This window comes from Lepisma saccharinum, chromosome 1 (genome assembly GCF_977018435.1).
Source record: "Lepisma saccharinum chromosome 1, izLepSacc3.1, whole genome shotgun sequence".
Lineage (NCBI taxonomy): Eukaryota > Metazoa > Arthropoda > Insecta > Zygentoma > Lepismatidae > Lepisma > Lepisma saccharinum.
The window spans coordinates 192373777-192398776 of NC_139229.1; the positions used below are offsets into that span (position 1 = coordinate 192373777).

Genomic DNA, 25000 nt, shown 5'->3' on the forward strand with positions numbered 1-25000 from the left:
GAGAGCACAAGGTCAGTTCAAGTATGTATTACCCTCACCTTTAAAATAATCAACAAACTGCATCCTGAAACACTGTCAATCACGAGGAGAAAATCTGGACCCACAGTACTTTAAAACAAACACAAAGTGTCAAGATCTCATCTCTGAATCTATACACAGTTAAACCTTCTCAGTTGTCCCAGCAATTTCATGGAGAGGTGTCTTCCTGATTACATTATGTCTCTCCAAACTATTACACCACCTCCACCATAATGGTCTCTGGTTGAAAACATGTTCCCTGTGCCCTCGAGATATGAATCAATCAGAAATCACTCAGGCCGAACTGAGACTCATCGATGAACAAAACACTGGCCCACCGTTCATCAGTCCAGTCGACATACTTGATGAGACATATACTGCAGGTCTTCTGGCATAGAGACCTCTTTGCCTGAACTCTGGTATACCGTTGTTCTGAATACGAATGCATCTGTAGATGCAGCGACGTCTGATGTCAACTGCAGTGCTGGGCTATGACAGTATCACTTTGCTCTGAGGACCAAAATATGCATTTCTCTCCATGTGAAATTGCTCTAGGTCATTATTGCCCAGGTCTCTGGGATACTTTTTTGGCTCTATAAACTCTTGCCATAGTCATGATCAGGGCTCGAAAAATCCCAGTCACCAGGTCGCCATGGCGACTAAAAATTTCAGGCTGGAGACTGATCTATTGCAGTTTTTTTAAGTTTGCATGTACGAAATTTTGAAGATTCTAAGTTCAAATTGCAGTACAGCGTAAGTTAGGAAATGATTTTCTTATCAACGTTGTGAACATTTCATAGAATCAGTAACTATTCCTTACCCTTTGTCCCCCAACCTCTAATTTTCTGCTTTCTCACATGATTTAGCGATGTTTTGAATACGGTGATGCTCAACTTCTTACTGTATGCACAATTGCCAGTAGGTGATTTCCTGGCACCTGATTTTCAGAGCTGGCGCCTAGCTCTGAAGAAGATTTTTCGAGCACTGGTCATGATGCAACAGAGCGATTCACATTTAGCCACCTCTCCACTTGTGAGTGTCCTGCCTTGCTCCATACTGTCTTCTATGCGCCTGTATGCCATAGCTGAATATGAACTGCAAGATCACTACTGACAGATACATGAAACGTATTGTCCAGATTCCAACTGCTTTCTAGAAAGCCATCATGTGAATGGTATATAAGGACATAATTTGCCTGTTATTTTCTTCATTATGAACATGTAGGAAAAGCACAGAAAAATGTAGATAAAATGTCGAATTAAGAATGCATGATAATAGTAAAGAAACACTGTCACCAAATTTAGAAAACTATAAAATATTACTTGCCTGTGAAAGGTGTTGGTCCAGGTGCTACCCTTCCTTGAAGCATAGACTTATCAGTTGCTGTTCTGGCAGCCCTTCTTTGTTCTTCAAACACATCCCTATTGTCCCTAAGGAAATACTTTCGTAAATTCAGGTACTGCTGCTTCTGTGTTTCAACAGAAGTGTGAACAGAATGGAGTTTTCCTGCCAGAGCAATCAGACTGGCATGTAACCTCTGCAAAGCTTGGGCCAATTCTGCAATAATAATAATAATAATAATAATAATAATAATAAAACATTATATGCACTCTGAAAAAAGTATAACACAAGTCTAGGCTAATATGGGTAGTAATGTTTATGCTGTCTTGTTTACATTTGGTTATATTATGTCATTCTTCTACCTCTTCAGGTTAATTGCAACAATGAATATGAATGACGGTTATGAGTTTGTATTTGAGTTGCTTTACGCACAACTATGTGCCTCCACTAGGTATGGAAGAATGATGGTTATGAGAACAGAAAGACACTGAAAACAACCATTACCTGGGTGGGACTAGTACACAGAACATTCAGATTTGATAATCTAGTTTGTTAAAACTGTAACTGCATGAATTCAACAGACAGGACTCTTTTCATTGCTCCAAATAGTGTTCATTTTCCATGCTTGAATCATTAATAAATAAATTAATTTAAAAAAAAATCCTACATGATAAATGATCATTTGACGAATTTAAAATGATTCCAAATGTTGGGACATACAGAATTGCAATTTTACCATGCAAATTACCACTGTTTCATGGTAAAAATATATTATATTATTTTAAGCAATCACACTATTTGTTTAAAAATTTTCTTGCCAAACTCTGTCGCAGGTTCGAAACCTGAACAGGTGTTTTGTTCCATCATTAATTCACAATTAATCAAAATGGTATAAAAAAAAGTAAAATGACCAAAACAGAAATACATAGAGAAAGGTATTGTCAATCACTTTTGACACATAAAACATTATTACTGGATGGCTCAATATTTTGCATATCCAGGGTTGCTACAATTTTTTTATTATGATCCTTAACATTTCCAGGTTTTCCAGTCCAAAAATAAAATTTTTCCAGACATCGTTGAGATAGACCTATAGGAAATCAGTAGGGATGGAAAAGAGTATATAGATCTTGCTCAAGATAGGGACAGATGGTAGGCCTGTGTTGCTGAAGCCATGAACCTTCGGGTTTAAGAAGGCTAGAGAGTTAGTTATAGGCGAGCCCAACTTAAGAGTTCAGTATGGGGCTTATGGGGACAGTGTTGCCGCATGGTGCGCAGTGGAAGAAGGCTCCGGCGTGCATCGAACTTCTGCTGTAGTACACGCCGCAACAAAAGTTAGTGATTAACGGAACGGGTACTGTTCAATACAAGAATACAAATCCTTTCGCCATGATTTGATGGGAAGCTGTTCTTTCATGCGGCTGTGGTACAGAGTAATGACGGTCCATGGAGGGAGATTTGCAAATAACTGTTCCCGAATAGACTTGTCATACGTCTTGCTGTCCATTTCATCGTGTACGTTGGCCGTGTTTTTTGCACAGAAAGGCTAATCGGGACTGGACCTACAGTTTAAACTGGGATCCGAACCACTATATGCCTCCAAAGGGTATCAAACCAGGACGTTACCACTGTGCCATCGGGGAGGCCTGTTTCACATTTATCGGCACACTGTCTTGTTTGAGACAAAACCGTGTTCATTACCGGCATGCACCAAAGCAAATCTCTCCCCCCGACCTGTAGGTGGTCGCAAACCACTCGTAAGGCCGCACAGAAAGTCTTGTTGTGTCTTTATTGTTTTGTCCCTCCATTCGTTTTGCTCAGCAGCAGCTCGACAGTCATAGGAGGGTCTAGATTATTTTTTTCTGGGACGTGCACAGAATATGCTGTAAGCATTACGTAATATTGGAAATATAATGTGCAGATTTGCAACTTATTCGACACATCAAAAAGTGCCCTTATATCAGTGTTGTGCCCAGTGTTTTCGAAGGGGAAGGGGGGTAGTACGTATACTTTTTAGTAGCTGGTCCTCATATGCCATCCTCTCCTGCTGTTGACCCTCTTCTTTTAGGAATACTTATCCAAGGGGGAGTTATGACCAGCATATACGCCCATTGAACACGTCACGTCATTCACATCAATATAATTGCAAGGGTTCGTTGTAGGTGTAATTTGTGGTCAGATGAACTGATCGGAACTGAGCCTTCAATGTATAATTCATCCTAGAATGCACCTCCGCCAGGAAACGAACCCGGGGTCCTTCGATTATAAGGGGATAGATAGCATTAGCAGAATTTCCGTCGTCGCATTATAATCAAGTGATCCAGGGTTCGATACCTGCTGGAGGCACATAGTACTTCGTATCTCACATAAAACTCTAGGTCCAGTCCCAACTAACCTATCTGCGCATAAAATTGGACTTAAAACTCAATCAATCAATTATTAGTAGAGGTGTGAAATAAAAGGAGTTCTATTGTATTTTTACTCATATGAAGGATAATTACAGAAAGGAGACTGACATTCTTTTAACTATCTAGGAAAAATGGCTCTATCATTTTTTTTATCTTTTAATATAACGCTCTAAATACTTTTCATAATACTTAGTCATCATTTTGGGAGGGGCAAGTGAACCTCCTCCCGAAAAATCCGGCAATGTATTATATACAATGTGCCTGGGAAGTTTCGCCGCACATCGCCTCGTATTAAAGTTATATTCGAAGTCGTTGGATTTTGCGTACCTCTTGACGTTTTTTTCTGCTCGTTTGGTGCTGCAAGAGGACCTTTAATCGCTTCGGTATTAATTTTGTAAACAGTTTTGAACGAAATTCCAGTCGTTTCAGCATTTTCGCTTGCAGTCCAACTAACACTTTTACCGGGATTTTTCTGCTTGAAGTATATTTATATTTATTACAATTTGTCTCTATTTACTTGTAAGACTCTGGACACTTTTATGCTTCATAATACCACCCCTTGCCATTTTGCTGTTGTAGAATAATTATAATAATAAATTCCTTCAAGAAATACCCAAAATGAGAAAGCGCGTACGCAAACAACAAACCACTTGACCCCCGACAGGAGCCTATTCACGAACTTTTGCCTGGCCATTCCCCGCCCCCTTCCCTCTTCCCAACACGTGTTTGCAGCAAGTGGCAACCGTCGGACGGCTGTTAGTTTTAACTCCCCAAATCGCGGTAAACACAAGAAAGGAAAACGTCTTGTTTTGATGGTCCGAATTGCAAAAGAAGGTGTAAACCATCAAAGCCTTATACTTTCTCTGGTTTTTGCTTATTTATTATTCTCTCTTCGAATGATAACGACTTTTGTTTCTGACAGAAACACACTTGTTTAGAGGTGGTGATCTCAAAAGTAAAAGCCCATAAGGGCCCATACTGAACTCTTAACTTGGGCTCCACTATAGTTAGTTATGTTCATCATCATGATTTTTGCTTTTGAACCTTGTGTTTTTCAATTAAATATATAATCCATTAATTATTATGAATATTCACTTTCACAACTTTTTTTTCTTTTCATTTCTTAGCAAATTTCATTCTACACGCACACAAGAATACGTGAAAATTCGAAGAGTAAAATGTAAAATTACAATCAGCATCAAATGTATTGTGTACTACAATCAGGTGCACCTAAAGTCGGAATCACGAACCTTACAACCCTCTGTAAACAAACTGTCTCACTTCGAGTAACGTATCACTCCGTGCCAGCTGTTAGTGAATCGAGCGTGTCGCAGCCATCATATACTGTTCACCCAACCTTTAATTTTATGTAACATTGAAAAACATATTCCTATTTTAACTGATAAATCTACACAGTGAAGTATAAGAAATTTTCGACAAGTGATTAAATACATGTTCTTGTTCAAGAATGAACATATTTTTCTATGTCAAAAGTTCCATTTATCTGACACTGGGTTAACAGATCACCCCCCCCCCCTCTTTCAGTATGACAGTGCCAAAGTAAAACTTACAAGAGAGTGAGAGAATCGTTTCAGTAAATTCAAGCCTTTTGGTCTTATTGCTACCCCTTCCACCAAATTATTGCCCAACATTGTTGACATACAGAGTATTGTTTTCTCCTTTGTGCAAGAAATATACTGCCAGTTTTAGCAGAAGCTAAACAAAGATAAGCTGAGGAATAAAGAGATATTGTTTATCTTTCTCCATTTCTCGTGCACTAGAAAACAAGACGACGATAATAAGCACATTATTTACCCACATCTCATGCAAGCCTTTTTGAACTGAAGGCATTTTCGGCACTACACATCATTCCTGTCATAGAGTACCGTCTGTCAAATTTGCTTCCCAAAAACGAACTCAATGTGCCACAAGAGGCAATTTAATGTCGACCACTAAAATTGGGGAAATCGTCATCATCACTATTAACATCCACCAATATCTTCCCCACAGTGGACAGCTCTTTGATCGAAAAAATACGAATGCACCTTGTGTTGTATTGCGCTTATCTCAAAATCTGTGTACTTGTTTATATGAGCAACAACGTGTTTTTTTTGCGGGACTCACAACTTGACCGATCATTTTCCTTTCTTTCAGCACACCGAAAACACAAGCTGCAGACACACAATTACACTCGGACACAAACTTCAACGCTTTCTCAGGATAGCACAGACACAATGTCACATAAACGTTAAGAACAACCTGCTTCTTGCCAGTTTTCAAACGACTGTATTTCCAAAAGATACTCTGAGAACACGGGAGACTTTCTGCACGCATGGAAGTTGTCATGTGCAAAACTGGCGCTATTTTCTTGCTGCTAACGTGATCGATTGTAATTTTACAATCATCATGGATTATTATTATAAACCAAAACCTTTAACGAAAATATATTTTCAAATGTATAATCCAATGTAATTTACACATTTTTCTTGCATTAGCGTACTTTCATAGAACGAACTACTACATGCTGGGGAAGAAATCAGTTAATAGGCTGTTGCCAACCTCAATACTTCTCACTAAGTCAAGCACAGAAACGGAAGTGGTATGTCGAATGTCGGCATATGATAGTGTGATTTCAGATTGTCAGTAACGAAGCTGCAGGGGATGGGGGAGGGGGGATGCAGAGGAGCCGAGCTGATCTATAATCCAGAGGTGTTCACCATCCGGATGGTGACATCCTCACACTCCGGAATACTTTTGCGGGCGATGGAGGGTGAGGACAGGCCGTGAGGTGAGGGAGATTGATTTAAAATGAACACCTCTGAAGAAGAGACAAGGAAAATGAGAGAATATTTAAAAATTCACCTCCAAACATGCATTTTATTTTATATGTAGCGTACAATAAAAAGTGACTGCCTCAAAATATTTCTGTATTGTACAGTCTTCTTTCCCCACTTTTTTGCCAGCGACAATGCTTCTCTAAGTTGACATTTTAGTTTCCCTTGGTGTGTTTGCTGCATTACCCAGCATTTTTGAACGGGATGAAAATGACATATGAGTGTGCTTTTGGATGAAGTAACTTTAGAGATGTTGAAGTACACTCTGGAGGATACTGGAATGTGCGACATTGAGGTGTAGATCGACCACGTTGTGACACACACATTGGTCATTAGTAGACCTCGGATTTTAGGTTTTTAACCTATTTCTTCCTTTGCAGGTAAATAAGAAATAACAAGTTATATCAGCGTTTCATAAAAAAAAATGAAACAACTGACTAAGTTTTATAGTGCCTAAAATAACCTATTTTGCTTGTTAGAACTTATTTTAGGTTTATGTGCCTAAATTAAACTTCTTTTAGGTTTTTATATACTTTTTTTAGGTTTTACAGGATTTTTATATCTCACAGAGGTATTTACTAGGTTTGGTGGCGAAATAATTCAACGACTGGCATGTTTGAAACATGTTTTCTGTCGATTTTTCTCCCTCCAAGTATATGATGTTTATCAAAGCTCTAAACAAAACAAAATGTCTGACCGGATGCACTGTTACCTGCACACAGTGGCGGCGAAAGGGGATAGTTCCCCACTACTGTTTACCCCCGCACTATAGACTTTTAATGCTAAGCCTTGCCTACTAAGATAAAGTAAACTATCCTTGCCCCCCCCTTCCTCCCCATACTCAGTTTTGGCATCCAATCGTCTCTACTGCCTGCATAGTTCCAAGTGCAAACTTCTGATCTGTGTGACCTTGCTAACTTTAGCGTCAGATTGGTCCTTTTTGGCATTCACGCCTTGCAAAGTAATATTTCAGCATTCAAATTAGCACTACTGACTATGTTTCTGTTGAAAGATAATTTTCAGCACATGAAATGATCCTCACAGACAAAAGGTGGAGTTTGAGTGTGGATAACGCAAAATCATGAATCATAGCATTCACTAGGACCACGATAAAATTCAAGTATAACTCCTGGTTTTCAAGGTGAACTTTCCAAAAATTCAAGGATACAAGCAGATGTTTTCGCTATTCCAACCTTACGTATTACTGACTCTCATCCTCCCTTCCATACACAAAAATATTGACAATATAAAGGGTTTGTATGATTCCAATGTAACAAAAAATTTACCTAATCAACTTCAAGATATATTATTTTGTAATAATCTTCCGTTTGTCAGATAGATTGTTCTTTAAAAAAGACTAACAATGTAAACGGATTGAGAAAATTTTGTTTTATTTTCTGTGTAGCTTTCATTTTCATCATCAAAAAAATGAATGAAATCAAAGCTCAACTGAGAGAAACTTACCTCAGGGCATTTATAAACATGAATAAATTTAATGGGATATGGATACAAGTTGCAATTTTTTACATCTACGGAGAAAAAAATGGAATAGAGAAAACATCCGCTTGTACATTATTTTATGTCTTGCCAAAATTCGTGCAAAATTTCCAGAGCCAATAATTCACGCATAATTTCCGGTGCCAATAATTCACGTGTAATTCCCGGAATTTAAGGAATTCCAAGTGAGTAGCCACCCTGATATTGTGCAGCAAATTATACATACGTAATTCATTTTTCATATCAACAAGTAACTTTTTCTAACAGCACAAGTGCAGCATTATAAAAATTTGGAGATAATTTTGAAAACGATATAAAGAAATGAAAATTTGTTTAGAAAATTAATATTTGGTTATTATGGTTCTTGTGAAATTTTGTTTTTAACGATTGTATCTAATCAGTATTTTTCAGGAATTTTGTACCAAATTAAGTCTTTTTGCAACCTTTTTCAGGCTTTTTTGAGCCTAATTTAAGGTTTTTAGAACCTATTTTAGGATTTTTAGAGCCTATTTTAGGAGCCTAAAAGCACACTTCTTAGAACCTAAAAATCCAAGGTCTAGTCATTAGTTACCGAGACGATGAAGACGATTCAAGGATAGGTGATATTTGAATTCCAAATTAGTTAACCGGCCCCCGTGGCGGAGAGGTTAGCACATCACGCTACGATGCCAGTGGTCCCGGGTTTGTATCCTGGCCTAGGCATGGATGTTTGTGAATGTCCATTCATCAATTTCATCATATCATAACTCATACCCATCCTCGCAAATTAGCCAAAAGTGTCACAAGAGGCAAAGTAAAATAAAGAAAATCAATCAAACCAAATTAGTTATTATCATTTTTTTTCTCTAATTAATAATTATTAATTTAGTCAATCAAATCATATATATTAGTTTATTTTCATTATCTATTATAATAAATCATAACACTTTCAAACATCAAATAAATTTAATGAAGAAACCCCGGTTTTAAAACATAATTTATCTCAATGTGTCACATTCTTCTAGCAAGGGTTTTTTTTTAATTAAAAGGTGAGAGAAAAAATAATCCTTTGGTACGGAACCATCCTACTTCCTGGGGGATAAGATGAAAATTTTGTATTTCATTTTTTAAATTTAGCCTCACTTTTCTTCCACTTTTGGCTATTCCTGATGATGAGAATGAGTGATCATTAGATAAAACTGATGAGAGGACATTCACAAATAACACCTATGCCGGGATATGGAGCCAGGGAACTTCGGTAGCAAGTCCGAAAGTCTGCCACCAGGCAAGATGTACATTTTTTCTTCTTCATTTTTTACATACGTACAATAACTTCCAACAGGTCATCAGTGATACACTGCTTATTCCACGTCGGTTGACAAATGGTATGTTTTTGCACCTTGTAGGCTACATGGATTATTTTATTTTCATAAGTATGCAACACTGTTAGGGTACATGTGCTTTTGTTTACAGAAGGTCTTAAGTTCTATTATTCTCACTTTACCCTTCAGGCAAAGGTGACAGAGGTACATTATTTCACCACAACAAATTTCCAAAATATAAAAACAACAGAAAAAGTTCATAAAACAATATTTCCTTTTCTGGCGGATTTCTAGTGTCGTAGAAAATGCTGCACTTTTGCTTGCATTTATTTATTTATTTATTTATTTATTACGTCTTGTTTATCATGGGGAAGAAATTTTTGTTGCATATAGGAATTCCATAGGAAATTCCAACAAGACTAAGCATGAACCTTTCCGATGATTATGAACATACTGTCAATGTACTTTAGTTATCAATCAGATATCTGGACTGCAAGTTTTACTTTGATATTCTTTCTAATTTCTAGTATTATAAAAGTGAAAATTTAATAGATAAATTTGAAGGAATCATAATTTTGCACAAAGACTGAGAATCATAAGAACAAAAGAAACAAGTTTCTAAACTGAATCTTTTTTGGGAGTGTAATCACAGGAACAGAATCCAGAAGTGGAAGTGAACTGCTTGTTCATTTTGTAACTCTTTCTCTTGCAGACTCCAAAATGCATGTAAATTCAAGACCATCTGCAAAATTCTGACATTTCCCTGTTTTCCAGGTTTTCCAGACACGTAGCAACCCTGATATGCTACACACTAATTCAGATAACCTCATGAAAACTTCAGTCAACATCAACATTTCTTCATTTTTCCACAGGAATCCTGTAATGACAACAGAAAATAACAAGCAAAGTTGGTGTTTTGGAGTTTTTGTACACTTTATGCACAGATATGCTAATCGGGGCTGAACCTACAGATAAGAGTTTTTAAAGTGGAATCTGCACCATTGCACAATGTGCCTCTACTGAGTATCAAACCTAGGACCTCTTCCCTATTCTTTAGTTATACTTATTTTTTCTACTTTAGTGTTTATGAATCCACCCCATAAGGAAATGCAAATATTATAGAATATTTTTTTGAAGTTGTCAATATTTGAGAAAGGGGGAGAGAGGAGAGGAGTCACCACATTTGATGTGATTCTTAAAGTGAGGGGGGATTAGCAAAACTTTTGCCAAGCATTCCCCCAGCTAACCCCAAGGTTTAACCAAACATCTCCCTAACATTTTCCACTTCCAGCACTGATGATATGATTAGGGTGACCAGATGCATACATTAAAAAAAGAGGACAGACATGGTGAAAAAGGAGGACAAATCACAAAAAAAGAGGACACCACAAAAAATGCAAAGATATTTGTCATTAATCTTAATTTAATCACTATAAAAATCTTACCTACAGTTTGCTTACACATACTTATCAGATGATCTGATTTTTTCCAACAACTTTGGAGTTTTTAAAAGATAATCGTAGAAGTCAATACAAGAATATTCTTTGAAATTGTATTGAATCATGATAAGCCCCTTTACAGAATCTACACTCAACCTGTTCCTTTCATCTGTCCATTGTGTTGATATTAGTGAGAAAATTCTCTCCACATTTGCATTATGTCCAGGTATCGAAAAGAAATATTCTGCTATCTTTAGAAGTTCAGAATGGCAGTCAGAAGACTTGCTTGATTGGAAATATGTGGTCCATTTCTCATTACAGCTCATATTTTGTAATTCAGGATTACCACTAACAAACTGCTTCAAGTTACAAAATTGGTCAAAACATTTAACATCATCAATGTGAATTCCTTTGGACCCTAAATATTTCATACATTCTTCAACATCACTGTACTTCAGATTTGTTAAATTCATCCACTTAAAACACTTAAACTCATCAAAACTTTGTGACCACTTTTGTATGTATTCAACACAAGACTCATACAGCAACATAGCATCCTTCATGAATTGTTCTACCTCTTTAACAAACCCATCTTTTTCAGCACTTTCAATAATTCCTCTTACCTTTAAACAAAGAAAGCTACCTTCTAATCTATTCGTCAACACCTGACAAACATAACTAAGAATGTCTATAATCTCAAGCACAGAATTTTGCTCTTTTTCCAATTCTTGGATTTTAGAATGGAATATGCCCATAATTGAATGTAAATGCAACAAATAAGCTTTACTTAACCTGTTTTCAAAGAACTGAATCAAAATTTTAGGTGGCTTAGGTTGTGACAAGAAGTACGATTTTAATGCCGTGAACATTTCCAGCACTCTTTCAATGGCAGGGAAAAGTGACAACCACCTTGTTTTGGAATGGGACAGCAATTGCTTGTAATTAATATCAACAAACTCGCAGAAAGACTTTAGCTCCTCTGTTCTAACAGTATAAATTGAAAAATAATTGTACATTTTCAAGATTATACACTCTATGTCTATTGATAAATTATCAGCTCCATGCTGTACAGCATTGTGTAAAATATGAGCTGGACAACCCACACCTAATAGATTCTCATTTAGTGATTTCTTTAGGTTGCTGTAAATATTCTTCCCTTCTCTTCGATTGACTCCTCCAAAATTAGTATTTGTATTGTCCCCTGCAAAAGCTACACACTTATCTGACAAACCTAGATTTTCTAATGTTTCCTTAACATAACTTGTTATGGTTTCAGCTTTCTCATTTGGAGTTGTCTTTAGTTCAATTACTTTTGTTTTGATGCCACCCACTTTATAATTGTAGTACTGTATTAGAATAGGAAACATTTTCATACACCCATGGTTACTTCCATCAGTTGATACTCCAAAACAAGAAATTCCCTTCAAACATTGAATAGTTACATCTAAGGAATGTGGAGCAATAACATTATTTATAATACACTGAGTTTTTGTTCTTCCTGTTGATACTTTCTTTGCAATATCTGAATCACTGTATATAACTTGATTTAATTTTGGTGTACAATCCATAGATCTGTAGCTAAAATGGTGCCTAACTGTATGAAATGCTAGACCTCCCTCGGCTGCAAGTACACGATGAGCTAGCGCTGAAGTAGACTCTTGTTGAAGAAATATCTTTTCCAGTGGAGTTGATGAACTGGAACACTGAAGGCTTTTCTTGTGTTTATGGGATGCAATATGATGTTCCAAATCTTGACTACCTGTAACAAAATATTTTAATATTAGGGCTCGGAAGTTGATGACCTAAAAAATGTAAAAAAAAAGACCACCCCTTAACAATGAAAGCTTGATTTTTCACAAATTACAAGACTAGTTGAATAATTTGATAAAATCAGTTTCATGGTTTAAACTATGAAAGCAAAGGGAAAAAAAGCAGTTAAGTGCTAATGTAATTTTCTATAATTTTACTTCAAGGTTATTTTAAATACTCCACAAGTCATTCACCTCCATTCAGAATGGGCCTTGCATGACAGTAGTCAGTCAGAACCTGAAAATACAGTTTTGCTTCGTGAGCAATTGTGCTGATCACAGACCACTTAATTTCGGTTATTTTGCAATTTGTACGCGTGACCGCCAAATTTTAACTGCAGATTCGTGATTAGGAGAGCAAAAGTAGTGAGTATGTCAAATTTGAAACAAATTGGAGGAACTCCCGGTATTGTAAAATCGCTTCACAAACATGGCCTAAAAATAATAGTGCCCTCTTAAATTGACCATATTTATGATTAATGGCATACTTTCTAATAAGATGACCATGTGTGGTAATTTGGTACTAGTTAGATATAGCAAAAACACATTTAAATCGTTTATTTTCAAATTAATTTCATTTGTACTTACCTCATATGCATAGTGAAACATTTTTCAACTTGGGATTACTTTTTTTTTTCAAATCTTGATTCACGCTGTCTATCGTCAGCTGATATGCAGTGTTACCAAACTTATGAACCGATAATTGCAGCACAAACTATTCACAAAGGTTTTTTAAGCGAAAATTGATCCACAAACCATTCACGGAAGGTTAGGTAAGGCAAACATAGAAAATTGAATTGAAAAAACAAAAAAAAAAAAAAACTCGCACGTTATCTTGTATAACTACTGTGTGGTTGCTACACTAACACTTATTAACTGAAAAATGATGGTTTTTAGGCTAAAATTGATCCACAAACCATTCACGGAAGGTTAGGTTAGGTTCAGTTAGGTTAGGCAAACAGAAAATTAAATTGAAAAAAAAAAAACAAAAAAAATGCTCACACGTCATCTTGTAAAACTACCGCGTGGTTGCTACACTGACAGGGGGTTACATAATCGAAGGCACGGAACATTTGATTCACGTATTCCACGGTAATGGTGGCACAAGCTATCGTGCAACGGAGATACATGAATGTCGAAAATTACATTATTTACCGGCCGAATAAATTGCAGGAATGGAAAAAACACTATTTCCAGCTTCCAAAAGTGCACAGGAACTCAATTCCATAAGTACTTTCCCGTCTTTTCTCCTGTAAATTTCAAGAAATGTATTTTTGCTATATCTAACTGTTACCGGTAATTTATGTAAGGTGCATACATGCAAATGCATTTAAAATTCTTGAAACAACTGGGAGAAAAAAATGATACTAAAAATGCAACAAAAACAGGAATAATACTGCAAAAATGGACTAAAAACCAAAAGGGCAGAAAATGCAAAATAAAAACAATATTTTCTGGTTCTGACTGAAGTGAAACAGACTAGTTTCACGTTTAGTATTCTCTTCAACGCCCAGAAAAAAGATGATTCGTCAATTCCCTGACCCTATTTATGATAGCTACTCAATGAAGTACTATGTAATGCATAGTGTTATGATTAATAATAATTGCAATTTCGTTCCATCACTATTTTTTTAGCATTAAAAGTGGCATTCGATCGATTTCGATGCTTTTTGCAATATGAAATGTGTCTCAGTGTATGAAAACAACAAACAAAAGATATAGGCTATTTCATCCTAAAGTACTTCCACCATTTATTCTTAAAATTTGGCTGTATGCACAGACTATAGAAAAAAAACGAAAAAAACCTTGCAAATGATTTATCACACCTAACACTCCAAACCCAACAATCTACAATTATAAACACTACTAAATTTCAAACAATCTAAAATTGTAAACACTACTAAATCTAGCCCTTGTAACGATAATTTTAAATTTTGGTTTCGTTGTCAGTACGTCGTGTTTAATTTGCTTTATTTGATAATACATTTTAATGTAATGAATGGTTGCAATGTTGGAAACATGACTATTACTTTCCATATGCAAACATGTGTTCTTACTACGTATTTATCTACTTGAATTATTACATGTACCTACCTTTGTTTGCTACTGAGACGTAAGTTCCAGCAGTGCATATCTTACATTCAGCTTCATATTTGTTTCTTCCTTCCTTAAAAGCAGGATATTTTCTTCCGAGATCGTTAGTGAATTTACACTTTCGCTTCGGCATTTCATGAAAAGAAAATTCTCACCACATTTTTCTGTATCGCTCGTATGACCCACGTGTATCACAGATAAAACTTGCGGCGAATGAAAAACTGCACTCGTAAACAAGGTTAATGCACAGACTAAATGCACACACGCTATATGCGCACAGATTAGAAATAGGCTATATACGTTTCCGCTTGCATCTGGGACGCATCCAGTATCTACGCGTTCAGCGGGCAAAGCAACGAGGAGTTGGAATCTGATGACTGATTCGTGTAAAGTGTTCGTGGTTCGGATCGCAGATGATGATCAGTGAGCATTGCTCGAATACTTAACACGCCAAGTGAGGTTTTTGGACGTAAAATAACAAGTGATCGTTATGCGTGGAACAATTTCATGAGCAGTATATTGACAATGGTCCAAAAAGGAGGACATTTTCCGATTTTTCAGAAATCCGCCCGGACGACGGACAGACACCGAAAAAGGAGGACATGTCCGGATAAAAGAGGACGTCTGGTCACCCTAGATATGATGTAATTGATGAATGGATACTTCACAAAGAACACCCATACCCAGGGTGGAATTAGAATATGGGACCCCTAGCATCTTAGCATACTGTGTTAACCACTCTGCCATGGAAGTCTGCAGCCACCATATATAATGCTTGATATAGAACCAAATTGATGTTTGGAAGACTAATGGTACATCCTTGCTTTAAATTAACCAGAGAAATCTTATCATAGCTGATATATCTCTTCTTGCATGTGCCAGTTCCAAAGAGCATCACAGAAACCAAGGTTGACACTTAATTTCTCCCAATAGAAGGAGGGAGAAACATAAAGTTAATTCTTACATCAGGAATTAAGTCAATGAGCTATTCACTTAAAATTCAACAAAATATATGCTTGTACAGCATCAGAATGTGATTGAATTATGTACTTGATTTCATCCAAATGCTTTGAGTAGTCAATTTTTAAAAATGTATTAAGAAACATTTTCTACACAAACATGAAAAAAAGGTCCTGTTTTCTGTAGCAAGTGATGTACTAGAAAATTGCACTTAACCTATATAAAATATGTATGAAGTAAATTACCTGTCCGACCCTGCAGAAAACACACAAAAAAAAACCTGTAAAGTTTCAATGCTTTGTCAACTTCCTTCTGGCACTACCAAGAATAAAATGGAGTTAAACACTTCTGCTGCATCTACTGCCCACACCTGCTTTTCACTCCATTATCCTTGACAATGTCAGCGAAGCATCAGAACTTTTACAGTTTAATTTTTATGTGTGGTGTTTCCTTTTGTATTTCTGCTCTCTGACAGGTGTTTTGGTCTGTTAGAAGCTATTTATTGCAATAACTGAAACTGAAATAACAGAAGATCCACATACAGCAATAAATGTGAGCACAGAAATATACCAGCACTATAACAAATCATACAGAATGGTGAAACTTTAAGACATCTTATTATTATAGTGTAGAACTTCTTCACAAAAATATCGATGAGAGACAATATAAGTTATACTGCAGGGACTATCTCACATTTACTACCACAGTATAGTACAGGATAATATATTGTACAGAATAATATATATATACACTCTACATTACCTTGTGGAGTTAGAGCAGTTGACTGTGAAAGCGACTGTATGTGTCTTTCTGTCCTTTCGATTTCTTGCCTAAAGAACTGCATCTCTTCCTCAAATCTTGCAACCAATTTCATGAAATACTCCAAAGGTGCAGCATTATCAAGCTGAAGGTTCAGTGGTGTGTCATGTGTTCTTTGAGCCATTTCTGCATTTTGCATTTCCTGAAACAGAAGGAACAAAACAAATTTAACAATTCTAGAAAATTCATTAAAAAAAATACTAAGGAAACTTTAAAAACTGGTATATTTTTTTGCACATTGTAATTAGTTTTATAAATTATCAATAGGGATGAGACGAGACCACTTTGAAGTGACACAGATATCAATGCTGATATTCTTACTGATTTCCATCGATACCGATGCTGATACTTGAAATTCAAAATAAAATGGAGCCTCGATTTTACGTTTACCAGGGGACCATGCTGACAAAAACTTTAAATGCAGGAAAATATAAAATCGAGGAAAATTCTATAACATTTTGCTATGTTGGGACCATCAAGATTGAATGTATAATGCAGGAAAATGTAAAATCAGGGTTCCACTGTATTTAATTTAAATATACAAGAATTGCAACTATAGCACTGATTTAAAATATTCATAATTTCACAAAGGGATAATTAATTATTTATAATCACCTACTTCATTTTTCTCCACAATGCTCTTGCAAAAATTATGAACATATTTACTCATGTATAATGCGCACTTATTTCTAACATTTTTGCTCCCAAAAACTGGTGCATATTATGCACAGGATAATTCAGACAGCCAACATGAAACCATACACGGTCATTCCATGATTTTGTGACACTTGCATTGATTTTTCATGTTTATGGAACCCTATTATGTTATATATCGTTGGAAAGCTTAAATTCTGCAGTTTCTGAATATGGCAACAGTATTCCATTCAAGATAGTGACAATAATGGGAAATGCGGTTCAAATAAGCTCATCACAAGATGAAGGAACATTCTGATTTTTATGGTACTTTTGGATGAAAGAAAAGATAAGGAAAAAGAAAACAATAATTAAAATGCATTACTGGCCAAATAATATTATATGTATGGAATGTGTAAATGCCTTAATGGAAGAAAGTTTGTGCTGGTAACTGCAGGTTCAAGGGTCCTGAATGTGCTTCCTATAAATGTTACATTAGTCCTGGAAAAAGTATATATTTTGAAGCTCTTTTTAGAAAAAGTGATGAGCAAAACTATGTTTAAAACTTTAAAGGCCATGTCCACAATTTTTCACTTTGTAATGTAATGTTCTGCAACACCAAGAAAAGCAGTGGCGTTCTGGCAAAATTCGACAACGCACCTCTCGTCAGATGGGCTGCGTATCAGCTGTATTTGTTGGGTGGCTGTATTTGTTGGGTGAGATATAATAGAAAATGACTTCTTGAGCACTGCAAATCCATAAGTTAATTTTCACTATTACAGAATAAATAAGGTGGTTAAAGAGTAAAATATTTGGGATGTTAAACAGAGTGGAGGGAGAGGGGGGGAGGTGGAATGGGTTGGTTACTTATTATTTACACAAGGGAATATTCTCCTCTTGGTCCACATAGCAACAGCTTTACAACCTACAACTAAGAAAGTCATTTCTTGAAAGTGGATTACACTGCACATTATATACGAGATATAGTTGTTTGTCACTTTTTCCCCATCAAAAACCAGGCTGTGCATTATACATGCATAAATACGGTAACAATATTTAAAATACTGCTGTTTACCTTCTAACTTAATTATGTATAATACTTGAATTTTTATGCAAATGACAATTTTAGATTGTTCACTCACGAGATAGGATAAAGTTACAGTATTGCATTTAATTTTAAAAAATTGAGGTTCAGGGGTACTTTCACATGGAATGCCCCATATCTATCAGGAAAATAAAGTACAAGGGTCGTTCAAGGTTGACCAGGACTTTCGTGCGTAAAATATTAATGAAACAATGTAGCGCTACATTACTTCGGCAGGATAGACCATGATTCCTTGCAAGTAACCATGAACCTTTGCGATGCATTTGGCGCATGTGCAGTAGTGTAAACAAAGATGGCGGCAAGTAGTGCATCTGTTGCTGTGGAACAGCTGTGTATAATGAAATTTCTCGTGAAGGAGAAGGTGAAACCTGCTGAAATTTGGCGTAGACTGCAAGCACAGTATGGTGAACAAACACTGTCACGGGCAAGAGTATACGAATGGTGTCAACAGTTCAGTGAAGGACGGGAGTTGGTAGCAAAATGAACCGCACGGACACGTTCGCCCAACTGCAGTCACTCCGGTGAATATCGCGTGTTCAGCAAGTTATCCTTGAAAATCGGCGAGTAACAGTGTGTGACGTAGCGCATACAGTCAATATCAGTGTTGTACGTGGGGCCGTTGGGAAGAAAAAACCTGGAATGTTGTCGAAACATGTCATTCTTCTCCATGACAATGCCAGGCCACACACGGCCCATTTGACTCAAACAACGCTGGCCAACTTGCACTGGGAGGTTTTACCACACAGTCCTTACAGTCCAGAGTTAGCCCCCAGTGATTTCCACTTGTTTGGGGTTCTTAAAGAGCCTTTGGGCAGGACGCACTTCCAGACAGATGAGGAACTCAAGAACGCTGTCCTGCAGTGGTTACAACACCAACCTACATCTTTCTACGCCAAAGGCATCACAGAACTTCCACAACGATGGCAACGGTGTCTGGATGTTCAGGGGGAATACTTTGAAAAACTGACATAGTTTGGTGCCTCTATGTATGTATATTTCCTGTCTAGAAATAAAAGTCCTGGTCAACCTTGAACGACCCTTGTAAAAATTATCCCTGATCTCATGGATGAATACAAGGTTAATTAAGGCATAAAAAAATGTGAAGAACACAAGAAACAAATTCTACAATGATGCTAAGGTAATGCTGAATGTAATTTGGTGAGAGTGACCAGTGAAATAACCTGGAACTGATTCTCTGAATGTTAGAGGCAATGGTTCTATACTACAGAGTATACACATTGATATAATTACAACATATCTGTGATACTACGACCGTGTAAAATCACACGTCTGTCATAGATTTGACCCTTAACACTGGCAAAAATAAATTTGTTCATATGAAGATGACAGAAGAGGTGCTCTCTCAGAAGGTAGTGTTAGAATAAGCATAGGTAGAGTCACATATTTTTGGTAAATAAAAAAGCAAAATTTCGGTACAAATACAGAGCCAATTTCAGGTTAAAAGTGGTAAATAAAACAAAATTCAAAATTTCGGTGTTATATCGGTGAAAAATCTGATCAAAAGCAGTATATAAAATTATATTTTGGTTTTAAAATTGTGATTGTAATCTTAAATTTGATTTAAAAACAGCACTTATTACACAAAATAAACATGTCCTTTCTAATAGCACTTTTTTTTAGTTACCAGAGTAATAAGTTTATTCCTGTATAAAGTGGTCAATTTTTGCTTCTCAAATATTTACAGCAGAATTAGTCAATTTTCCATGAATTGCATAAATTGCAGGATAATTCAAACTTCAGATAGTGTCGCATCTGTAAATAAACTCTACATTTCGTGTTTAAGAGTCTATTTCGCATTTTGCAGTTCATTTCGTGACAAAACAGGGTAGGAAAATGCACCTCACACCTTTCAGAAACATGAAGAATGAACATTACAATGTGTTATTTCATATTTCGTGTTCTCGTCAAAAACGAAATATCCATGCCTCTAATAGGTAAAAGTACTAGACTATGGATAATGTCCAATTAACTCTCTTTCATCTGACAGTGCATGTGTAAAACATGCCAGAAGCACAACTTTGGAAAAGCAATCACGTAGCACTTGCACTGCCATCAATTGGGCAAGTTATGAACTGAAATGGAAACTGCCTAGAGGAAAACCATCGGTGAACACTGCAGATACATATGCAAAATTCTATAATGATTCAAACCATAAGTTATATGTTCCAAAAGGGTTCTTTGATGACATGTCCTAATCATAGGAAGAAAACAGATCTGCTAAAAATTTAGATGATAACATGGATGCTGATGGAAATATATACATATTATAAATTAATTAATATTCTTCTCAATTTAATTCTGTAGATTATTCCCTTATCTGTTGCTTGTTTCTTCTCAGTGACCATGAACAGCAGCAAATGACAATTTCAGAAGATGTAAATGAGATAAAACATGTCTGAAGTGATTGGTCTTTGATCTCTTATCCAATGTTTCAGAAACGTTTATCGTACCTTTATTGGAAATCCCAGGAACAAACACATTAAAATTTCAACTAACAAATACATTAAAATTTCAACTTTTAAAATGTCTTAATTCCCGTAAATCTCTGATGAAGAAACCGGAAATGTTCCAAAACGTTCGATTTAACTTTTTTTTTTTTAAATGGATATGCAAACATACAAGAAAGAGTTGAAGCTCACAACAAGAAACAAGTTCAATTTGCAAATTAAAACAAAAAATGTCTCAAGGGTAGCTACCATTTTTCATTGACTTAGGAAAGAAATGCAACAATTATGGAGAAGGTGCATCTTTATTAGTCTTGTTAAGGCTGATTTTTAGACTTTGTAAATCAGGTTTATGAAGAATCCACATTTAATTCCCAGTCAGTTAACAACTTGTCTAAATTTTGCTTCTTTCTTAACTTTTAAATGTAAATCATCTACAAGGTGCACAATATATTCATGATAAAATAAAACTTACTGTAGCAGTATCGGCTTTGAGCTTCTCAACAAGAGCTGTATTTCGGGTAAGGCCATTCTTAAGAACATTCAACAGGTTTTTTAATGATTCTGCATTTGACTGAACTTTGTACAAAGGTTTTGTAGAACCATGAGCAATGTCAGAGCTAGTGTTCTTTTGATCTTTCACAAAATTCCTAAAACAAAGAAAAAGATGGAATAAACAATACAAAATGCACACCCATGCAAATATATTTTTGCAAAAAATATCAAAAGCCATAATTACTGAAATACATCAATATGCAACTTGATATCTACATGATTTAGCCCTTGGCATAATGAAAACTGCATGAGAGAAACATCTTATTCAGGTTTCCCTGATTTTCTCAGATACCATTACATAAGTCTCCAGATCATTTTGTACTAATTTTTATCCTACTTCAATGCTACTTATAGTATACTTTCTAAGTGGAAACATGAAACCCATGGCTCCTTTAAAAGAGAAACACCACATACTTAGGCATTGATTCTTTTTTACTTACAAACACCTGTTGTATCAATTTAGGGTTTATGCGAAAAATCATATTCATCACAATTTCAAGAATTATATTTAATATTCCCAGGTTTATGTGGGAAGTCAGTGGGGACTCTGCTAATATAAAATTTTATACCTGCAAGGAAGAGTTCAATGTCTGCTAAACATATGCAATTGATGCTATGATTCAGGTTCATCTCCAGCTTAATTGTATTACATAGAGAGGATACAATGTTATACATATTTATGATGAGTACATCAATTCTAATGCCAACAACTAGCTCCAACCTCCACACTGAGTTATTTGACTGAATGTGCTGCAACTGATTTTTGCATGGTTCTAACCAATGACGAAAGAAGCACATTGTTATGAACCAAAGAACACTAGCAATGGAACAGTTTTTCAGGTACAATGTATGGTGTTGAAATTTCTCCATTTTCTTCTCTCTAAAATTGTGTAAGAAGTCACAATGACTGAAAATATTATTGCTTCTACAATTACGATGAGCATAATGTATCCACGTTACATTTTCCTGTCCTTATTCCTTTTGGAATATTGGAATAATGTCTTAAATGTTTCCAAACAGATAAATGAACACACATCCAAACAGTTAGTCTTCAGTTAGTTGACAAGGGTGAATAAGGAAGCAATGCAATGAATACGAGAACAATCACAAAGTAAAACCATATTTTACCTTGGAGCCAAACACAGGAACTCTAGCTTCACAGCATGCAATGCAAACCATAAGATCAGGAGACATATAAATATTAGGGCTGAGCCAATAGCACTTTGAACCCATACAGATACTTGTAAAATGAGCTTTTTAAAATAACAAAGGCTAGTTACCAAGTCATACTAACTCGTCATATTACATTCCTTTCATGGCATTAAATAACTCCCAAATTATTCTCATGTAGCATTATAACACTTTAAAATGTCTTGTGACATTTGGTATATTTTTTTATGTGAACTTCTCTGCAGAGCCAGAGGATGCAAGGAAAGGGGGTTTTTGAAATGTTGCAAGACTATTTGGTGTTGCAGTTACACACACACACACACAAATAAAATTGGTGGATTGAGTCTTTTCTTCAATTTCATTTAAACACTATTCATTCTTGTTGTTCGGGTTAACCTGGAGAGGAACAAAAGCGACGTAAAAATATGCTATGCTGTGCATCATTCTCTGTCATTTGCAATAAAAACAAGTTGCTGTGGTATCGGCCAATACCAAACAGTTACGTAACAGACTCACATAGAAGGGAAGAGTACAAGAAGAAATCGTTGAATCCACAACCCTTCCTTCTCGCTTGAATGTAGATGAAACAAAACAAATTCCACTGTGATCTTCACACGTCTTTCACAAGAACTACGCAATCATCTGGCCTCGAAACAGCCCAGCATGGTAGTGGTCACAGCTTTCACTTTGCTCATTCCTTTGATTTTGTCAATCATCTGCTTCCCAGGCAGGTGGGTATTTGTCCAGAATTTCTCGGAAAAACTACATCTGCTAAAAGGAAGGGTGAATAAACTTTTGAAAATGGCAAATGTTGCTCTTGGCTTTGGTTCTAGCAACTCAAAAACAATAGTATCGGTGGGAAAATTTCAACTGATATTTACCGATTGTATCAGCTCAGCCCTAATAAATATTTTTGTATCATATTACAGTATTTCATCAAGGTAAGGTATTATTGTTTATATTTGTACTAAAAACAAAAAGCTAACATTTTCCGTCATTTGTAGATAATCATGTACATATACTGTGGTTAATAATTATAATGAAGAACACAAACTTACTTGAACTCTTCAATTGTTTGGATTATTTCATTGGGGATAAGGTTTTCTTTAACACTTTTGTTTTCTGGCCTTCCTGAAGTTGTATCTGAAAAGATGAATAAATTTCTCTAAAACTCTGAAAGAAACAGGAATTACATAATTCATCACGTATGAAGTGTAGATTACATGGATATTTCCATTGTAGTTCAAATTAAACTGCTCTTTTTCAGTTTAACTTACCCGGTGGAGGTACACAGTGGTTCGGATCCCACTTTAAACTGAAGGTCCAGTCCCGATTAGCCTTACTGTGCATAAAGTGGACTTAAAACACCGAATCAATCAATTTTTCAGTTTAACTGGAATTTACTTGAACACGCTACACATATTTTATTGCATAAAAATGTAAAAAAAAAATGAGACACAATGGTTCACAAGCATATGTCTAGCAGGCACAAAAAAAAAATACAACCTCCTATGTAGGTATGTATCACAGAATGTTGTTATCCAGTATGCATTATGCAATCCAGATAGAACGTGCAAAAGAGAAAGTAAAGTATCATGTTGTTTGCAACTTTTCTGGCTTTTAACTTATGTATGTACGCTAAATTTATTTGGGAAGCTACAAGCAGTTAAGTTATACCTAGGTAGTTAACCAAATAGTACAGTAACAGACATTTCTGGGTTGTAACCATCCCATCAATTACACTGGTCGCCATGGATTTCAATGTCTCGCAGGTGACTGTTGTCTCTGAATAACATGCTGATTCCAAAAATGAAATCAATTTTTACCCATAAGTCTAGTTATTTTCAGAACACAGCAATACATTAACTGCCTAAATTTCACAATAAAATGTGCAGTTCCATTATTTCCCCAATAGATAGCTATGATGATTTGAGATGATGGTAAAATAATGATTTTCTACAATACAAATTCTTCAATTTTGAACTATAAATGCATGTAAAATTTTAAGCTTCCACCTTTACCTGACACATTGGCATGAAAATTGTATGGACTTTGATTATGTAACTTTTATTCTTGAAATCCCTCATCAAAATTTCCTTAACAAAATGTCCAATACTCAATGTTATAATATGATGGGTTGATTGAACTTAGTGGCATTGAGAAAAATACTGACGTGATGGGAAGAAATTGATGCCATTTCCATGATCAGCATTCAAAATGCTTCAAGAAAAGAAATGAAATTTCCCTTACATCAATTTCTTTTGTTGCGTTAGGTAATAGATGTAATGAGAATTTTGATTGTGAAATTGAGAAAAATCCTGACGTGATGGGAAAAAACACGGATGTCATTTCCGTGATAAGCATTCAAAATACTTATAGAATCATTTATTGATATGGAAACAATCAAAATTTCCATTGCATAAATTTATTTTGTTGCGTTAGGTAATAGATGTAATGGAATGGTGAATATGAGAATTTTGATTGTGAAAAATCCTGAAGTGATGAAAAAATGGATGTCATTTCTGTGATTAGCAATCAAATTGCTTCCAGAAT

At 35.7% G+C, this 25000-nt stretch overlaps 1 protein-coding gene across 6 annotated transcripts in view; it reads right to left on the bottom strand.

Annotated features, from left to right (window-relative positions):
* LOC145977957 (nucleoporin p58/p45-like) overlaps positions 1 to 25000 on the bottom strand; it is a 99988-nt gene that overhangs the window by 33940 nt on the left and 41048 nt on the right. For all 6 annotated transcript variants that reach the window (XM_083110312.1, XM_083110304.1, XM_083110319.1 and 3 more), the window contains exons 5-8: positions 23506 to 23590; positions 21198 to 21372; positions 16463 to 16661; positions 1345 to 1575 (exon numbers count right to left, since the gene is read on the bottom strand). In XM_083110312.1, coding sequence (XP_082966438.1) covers positions 1345 to 1575; positions 16463 to 16661; positions 21198 to 21372; positions 23506 to 23590 — 690 coding nt within the window. The remainder of the gene's footprint in view (positions 1 to 1344; positions 1576 to 16462; positions 16662 to 21197; positions 21373 to 23505; positions 23591 to 25000) is intronic.